This window comes from Panthera tigris, chromosome A3 (genome assembly GCF_018350195.1).
Source record: "Panthera tigris isolate Pti1 chromosome A3, P.tigris_Pti1_mat1.1, whole genome shotgun sequence".
NCBI classification, from domain to species: domain Eukaryota; kingdom Metazoa; phylum Chordata; class Mammalia; order Carnivora; family Felidae; genus Panthera; species Panthera tigris.
The window spans coordinates 78,114,015-78,120,014 of NC_056662.1; the positions used below are offsets into that span (position 1 = coordinate 78,114,015).

A 6,000-nucleotide genomic window follows, 5' to 3' on the forward strand; every position below is an offset into this window, starting at 1 on the left:
TTGCAGGGGGGGTGGGGGAGTCAAAGAGGAGAGCGTTGCAGAAAACGGCTGGCCGAGCGTTCGGCTTCTGTTTTGGGGCAAGAAAATTTTTACATCCTCTTGCCTTGTTTTATTTTTATTTTTTATTTTATTTTATTTTTCACGTCTTCTCGCCGCCACTTGAGGTTCGGCTGGGAGGGGCGGGCAGCGGGAACCCAGGCGACGGCGGCCCGAGCGCCCTCCCTCCATCTCCCGCTCGCCCCGGGCCCTTGCTCCTGCCCTTCGGCGGCGGCGGCGCGGAAGGGCAAGCGCGAGGAGCCGGCACAAAAGGCAGCGGGACAAACACCCACCTCGGGCCGGAACAAAAGGCGGCAGCGCCGGCGGAGGCTCTGGTCCTTCGCGGTCGCCAGGCTCTCCCAGGCGCCGCGGCCCCTCTCCACACTCTGCAGACTCCAGAGCGCCGGGGGGCCCCCTCCCACAATCCCACTTTCTCACTATTGTGGAGATGACTACTTTCTTCCTAGTGCACACTTGACCGTGAGCGCGCCGCTGTCCGAGGGCCATTCTCACCTCTTTTTTCCCTGGGAATTGTTTTTTTGGCTTGGGCTCCCTCCTCCCGCCCCGTTTTCCTTCCTTCGGTGAGTGGAAGCAACCCCCCTTTTCCCCTCCAGTTCCCTCCCCTAGGTTTGCAAGAGAGTTGTTCGCATCCATAGCATTGTTCATTATTTTGCAAAATTGGAGGGGAAATCATTGCGTTCCTTTTCTAAAAGCGAAATAAAGCAGCGGAAAGCATGAAAGAGGAGGAGTCAAATTTTTGTAAATTAAATAAAAATAAAAGGTGCGTGCTATCCCAAAAGTGTACGTACGCCTGTGGTTCGGGATAGGATGAGGTTTGTTTTTTGTTTGTTTGTTTGTTTTTTCTCCCTTTAAGCTCTTTTCTCCCGACTCTCGGAGGTTCATCTCGTGAAAAAATTAAAAAATGCATGCACACACCCCTCTCTCCCCCTCGCTCTTACTTCTCGTCCTGCGCGCTCTCGTGATTATTAATAATTATTATTACTATTATTGGGTTACTTACGCGAGAATTCCCGTTTGCTTAAGTGCTGGGGTTTGCCTTGCTTACGGCGAGACATGGTGGGCTGCGGGGCGGGCGGGCGGCGGCGGCGGCGGCGGCGGCGGCGGCGGGCGGACGACGGCTCGGTTCACATCGGGAGAGCCGGGTTAGAAAGAAGGAGACTCCAGAGAAAATATCTTCATCAGTGCCTTTTGACATCCAAAATAAATTAGAAATAATACAAAGATGGCGCAGGGAAGATGAATTGTGGGAGAGCCGTCATGGCTTTTTTTTTTTTTAAGCAAAAAAAAAAAAAAGAGAGAGAGAGAGAGAGAGAGGAGAGAGAGATAGAGGGGGAGAGAGAGAGAGAGAGAGAGAGAGATGAAAAAAATGGCAAAAGCCCCCCTGAGCTGCAAGTTCAAGTGCGGACGTGACGTCCCTGCGAACTTGAACGTCAGGAGTCTGGATGGACAGAGACACACAAAACATGGGCAGGGCGAGCAGGAGAGAAGGGGAGGAGGGAAGGGGAAGCTCACACCAATGGACACACATCAGGGGCTGGACATGAAAAAGAGACCAGGACAAGCCAATGGCCAGTGCGGGGCGGGGGAGGTGCGGGGCGGGGGGCTCCGCAGACGCCAGACGCGGCCCCCGGGGGAGGGGCGGGCGGAGGGGAGGGGGCGCTGGGGCCGCAGGCTCACCAGTGGCCGCAGCCAGCACCGTGGCGGCAGCGTGGCCGGGAGAGAAGAAAGGGGTGGCGGGGGGGGGGGGAGCAAGACGTGCGCCCTGCTCCCCCCCCCCGGACGCGGACCCTAAAATGAAAGATTACTTAAAAAAAAAAAAAAAAAAAGCCAAGAGTGTACAGCAAGACTGCAGCTCGGGTCCGGGGAAGCGCGGGCGGAGGGAAGCCAGGTAGAGTTGCTCCCGGACACCCTCCTCCGTGCGCACACCCACTTCCCCTCACCGCCGCGCCACGGCCGCGCTCGCTCTCCGCGTGCGGATGCCCGGGGCCGTAGTGAAAGCCCTGAGCCCGCGGCTGCGCTCGGGAAACTTTGCCTGAGGAGAAGATAGCAAAGAAAAATCACCCGAAGTTGAGAGCTGAGCCTCCAAGTTACAGCTCCTCAGCCGGCGAGGGGAGGCGGGAGGGACCGCGCGGCAAAACGGAGTCCAGCCCAAGTTTGGAGGGTTACGGGTCCGGAAAGGCAGCTCTGGGGCCTCCCGCGGCCGGGGTAGCCTGGAGAGAGGGAGCAAGGGCGAGGGAAGAGGCCCCGGCCAGAGGGCACCCCTAAGGCCGAGCGGGGGGGGGGGGGGTGGGGGGTGGGGTGGGGTGCTGGGATCTGAGCACCCTGGCAAGTGATTGCCAACTGGAAGCACGGAGTCTAGGCCCCCCAGGGTGGCGGAGACAGAGGCCAAGGAGTAAAGAACGAGGAGCCAGACTCGGGGACGTTCCAGTCCCCAGAGGGGAGTACCGGGGCCCGGGGCGAGGAAGGCGCCGAGGCGTCCACCTCACCGAGCGGCCGCGGGCCAGAGGACAAAGCATGGGCAGTCCCGAGAGTTCCAGTCCCTGGGAACATGCTCCCGGCGCCGCGGGAGGTCCTCGAGCCGGGTCCCAGGGATGGACACACCCCCTCCCACTCCAGAGCAACTGCTAGAGCATAGAGGAATGGAAAGAAAAATGTTTCTTACAGGCAGGACACAACTATTCCTGTGCTGTTACCCGGGGGAAGAAAATGGGGATTGGAGAGACAGCCACTGGTTCGCAGGAGCAGCGGGGAGACCACGGTGGTGGGGTGACTACCCTGGGTCAACGCCGTGCTGCTCAGGCGCCCAGAGCCAAGGCATACACCCTAGAGTCTGCAGGTCCCTCTGGCCTTTCCACAGACGTTCCCGGGAAATTAAGGAAGACCTGTTGGAAATAAACCCCTGTCTCTTTAATGCACACACGCGCTCTCGCGCACACACACGCGCGCGCGCGAGCGCGCGCGCGTGCTGCCGCTGTCAAAAAGCGGGCTTCACTCTGGCGTGGGATACTTTCAGTTTTACGTAAAATGTACAGCAACAGCACCCCCTGCGATTGGAAAGTTTATTCAGAAACGTGTCTGCAAAGTCCCCCGGCGTCTCCCGCCTCCCAGCCTCCCCGCCTGCCTGCGCCACCCTGTAGCCTCAGCCGCCGCCGCCGCCGCCGCCGAGGAGCCAGAGCTGCGATTCCAAATCCGGAAGGGCAGGGGGGGCTGGGGGGGGAGGGGGGTAGGAGAAGCAAATGGACTCAAGTCCAAGGAAGGCGTGGGGGGTGTAGGGTGGAGGCGGGTCGCTGTGGCCCGCGAGACTCGGAGCTGCAGGTGGACGTGTGTGAGTGTGTCTGCAGAGCAAGGAGCCTTCCTTCCCTCTCCTCCCAGCGGCTCCACAACCCCTCGCGTTTTCTCTTTCCCCCTCCTCAGTCTAAGGGACGTCGTTTCTGTAAATTCACCCACCCGGCTGGGGGCTTTATTGTTTTAAGCTAAAGCCCCCGGCTTGCAAGCGCGCACCCACCTCCCTGCCGCGCAGGCAAACGGCTGTTTATTCTCGTGTTGTCTTAGTAAAGTTTCAAACCTATTGGAAAATGACTGGCTTGCCTGGCTCGGGGAAGCTTCGGGCCCCACTAAGGAAGAAAGGGAGGGTTTGATGTTCAACATTAGGAGAGATGTGTGCTGAACGGGGTTTGCGTAAATGTGTTTTGTTGTTATTGTTCCCCTCCAGCTTAGGGGTAGGGGGGAGGCATTCAAATCCTGTTTAAGAAGCAGGAAGATTCACTTGCAGTAAAGCTCTGTAGTGTGTGCGTTACACCATTTCCCCTTTTTCATGAGTTCTTCAGAGCAGGTCGGCATCTCCCACTACTGTCTTTTTTTTTTTTTTTAATCTTTTTAAACTAGCTTTAGAGCGACCAAAAGAGTGTCATTGCAAGAGACATGGGGTGCGTAGAAATGAATGGTTGGAGGGAAGGCGAAGAGAGGGAAGAAGAAAGTGCAACTGGGAGGTCTTTGAAAAATAAATAAATAAGATAAAAGCCTCATCAGGTAACAAGAGTGAGTCAGATTCTTTCGGAACCGAGTTTTCACATTTAAATATTTCCCCCATCCATCCATCCATCCATCCATGAAAGTCTATATATAGAGAAGGTATATAAATGGGCGAATGTGTGTTGTGGAAATATATATGTATGATTTATATATAATGGTGTGTATAAAGCTTTTCAGGGTTGGCTGTAGTGTAAAAAGTAATGACTTTATTACCTCTGAAAGGTTCTGTGGTTCACATTTAACAGTCTTCTGAATTACAATTCATTACACCATTGTGTGCTCTCTAAAACCGGCACCCCATCAGGGCCGCTATCTGTGGTTATTTCCAATAAATAACTGGCAACATTTTATTGATTTTCTTTTTTAAAAAAATCATAGGAAATTAAGCACTTAGTTACAAGTAGGTCTGCTATGTTATTGCACTTGTTTCAGATTCCAGGGGGTTCCTTCCGAAACCACATCTTAAAACATACATTAAAAACCCAGTTTTGCAGCTGCTTTCTCTGGGTGCCAGTGGAGAGGTAAGCAGCGACATTTCCACCATTAACATATATTTAATTCCACCATCATAAAATGCCCAGAGTGAAATAGGAACTGCCCTCCGCTCCCGCCCCTCCCCCAGCCTGATTTCACCCAGTCCAGAAAACCTGGGCTGTGTATTGGCATTTGATCCCTCCTCGTCGCGCACCCCCACTGCTGGTCCCTTGTGCTCGCCCCTACGAGTGATGCCCCCTCCCTCTTTGTTGCTGGATGCTCGCTAAAGAGCCCAAAAGTGGGGGGTGGGGTGGGGAAGGGTTTGTATGCGTGTTTAAAGAAAGAAAAATGTGTTGTTTTAAGAGGTTTAAAAATATTACATAAGTATTGATTAATGATGCAGGTGGTTTTGTAGAGGGGTGAAAGTTCACTTTAAACGCGCACACTTGGATACACAATAAGTATATTTACCTTTACCAAAGTGGCTTTAAGAAAGTAATAAATTATGACAGCGTTAAAATTATTTTCTGGCCGTTCAGTTAACTTCATTTGGAGCTGTGGAATCTTTGCTAATTATGCTCCGTGAGCTCTTTCCCAAACCTTTGGTGACGACACTGAATGTAAACTCCAGGGCAACAGACGACCCCTCCTCTCCCCTCCTCCCCCTTTTTATCTTGCCCGCGGAGGAGACTCCCCAGGACTTCCTGCAGTATATATTCTGCCTCTGATCTCCGTACTTAATAGCCAAGTCCTGGTTTATGCTTTATAATGTGTTGACAAGTTTTCTAACAGACTTTCTGAAATAATGCACATATATTCACGTCGGTGAGAAACCCACCGTATTTTTAGAGTCGAGTAGATCTATACCCTAATGCAGTGAGAGAGTGTAAATCATAGAGGATTTCATAGTCCTTTCAGTAGTTTTCGGTATGAAGTATGAGCCGCGTGGCCTCCAGACGTAACCTTTTAGAAAAAAGACAGTGCTTTTATTTTATGGTGTAAAGTGCTTTTAGCTTCAGGGCTCAGAACGTGAATGTGGTCAACAAACAGCTCCAAGAGAGAGACTTAATACAGTCCCAGCCCTCGTGCCGAGGATCGCCTGGCGCGGGGAACTCGGGCTGAGCTGGAGAATGAAGGGTTAAAAGGTCTGTCTCATTGGAAACTACAAGATTAAAATAAAATATTCACTCTCTGCCTTTAGGGGGAAACACCTTTACAGGCTTAAAGATAAATAAATGAATGACTGAATGAATGGTTAAAAAATTGTTACAATCAGTTCCACCTTGCTTTTGATCTTTTTTCTTTTTTTTCTTTCTTTCTTCCTTTTCTTTTCTTTTTTTTTTTTTTTTTTTTTTTTTTTCTTTCTTTCTTTCTTTTCTTTTCTTTTCTTTTCTTTTTTTTTTTTTGGCCTAATAGCCATTCAGAAAATAGAGAATG

General features: G+C 52.0%; 1 protein-coding gene across 5 annotated transcripts in view; it reads right to left on the reverse strand.

Annotated features, from left to right (window-relative positions):
* BCL11A (BAF chromatin remodeling complex subunit BCL11A) overlaps window positions 1–1,747 on the reverse strand; it is a 100,842-nt gene extending 99,095 nt beyond the window's left edge. For 4 of the 5 annotated variants that reach the window (XM_042981445.1, XM_007075376.2, XM_007075375.2 and 1 more), the window contains exon 1: window positions 1,058–1,368. In XM_042981445.1, coding sequence (XP_042837379.1) covers window positions 1,058–1,112 — 55 coding nt within the window. In that variant the 5' untranslated portion in view covers window positions 1,113–1,368. Of the gene's footprint in view, window positions 1–1,057; window positions 1,369–1,734 lie in introns of those variants that run through there. The other variant, XM_042981441.1, reaches the window with a different exon arrangement.
* Between the last annotated feature and the right edge of the window lie 4,253 nt (window positions 1,748–6,000).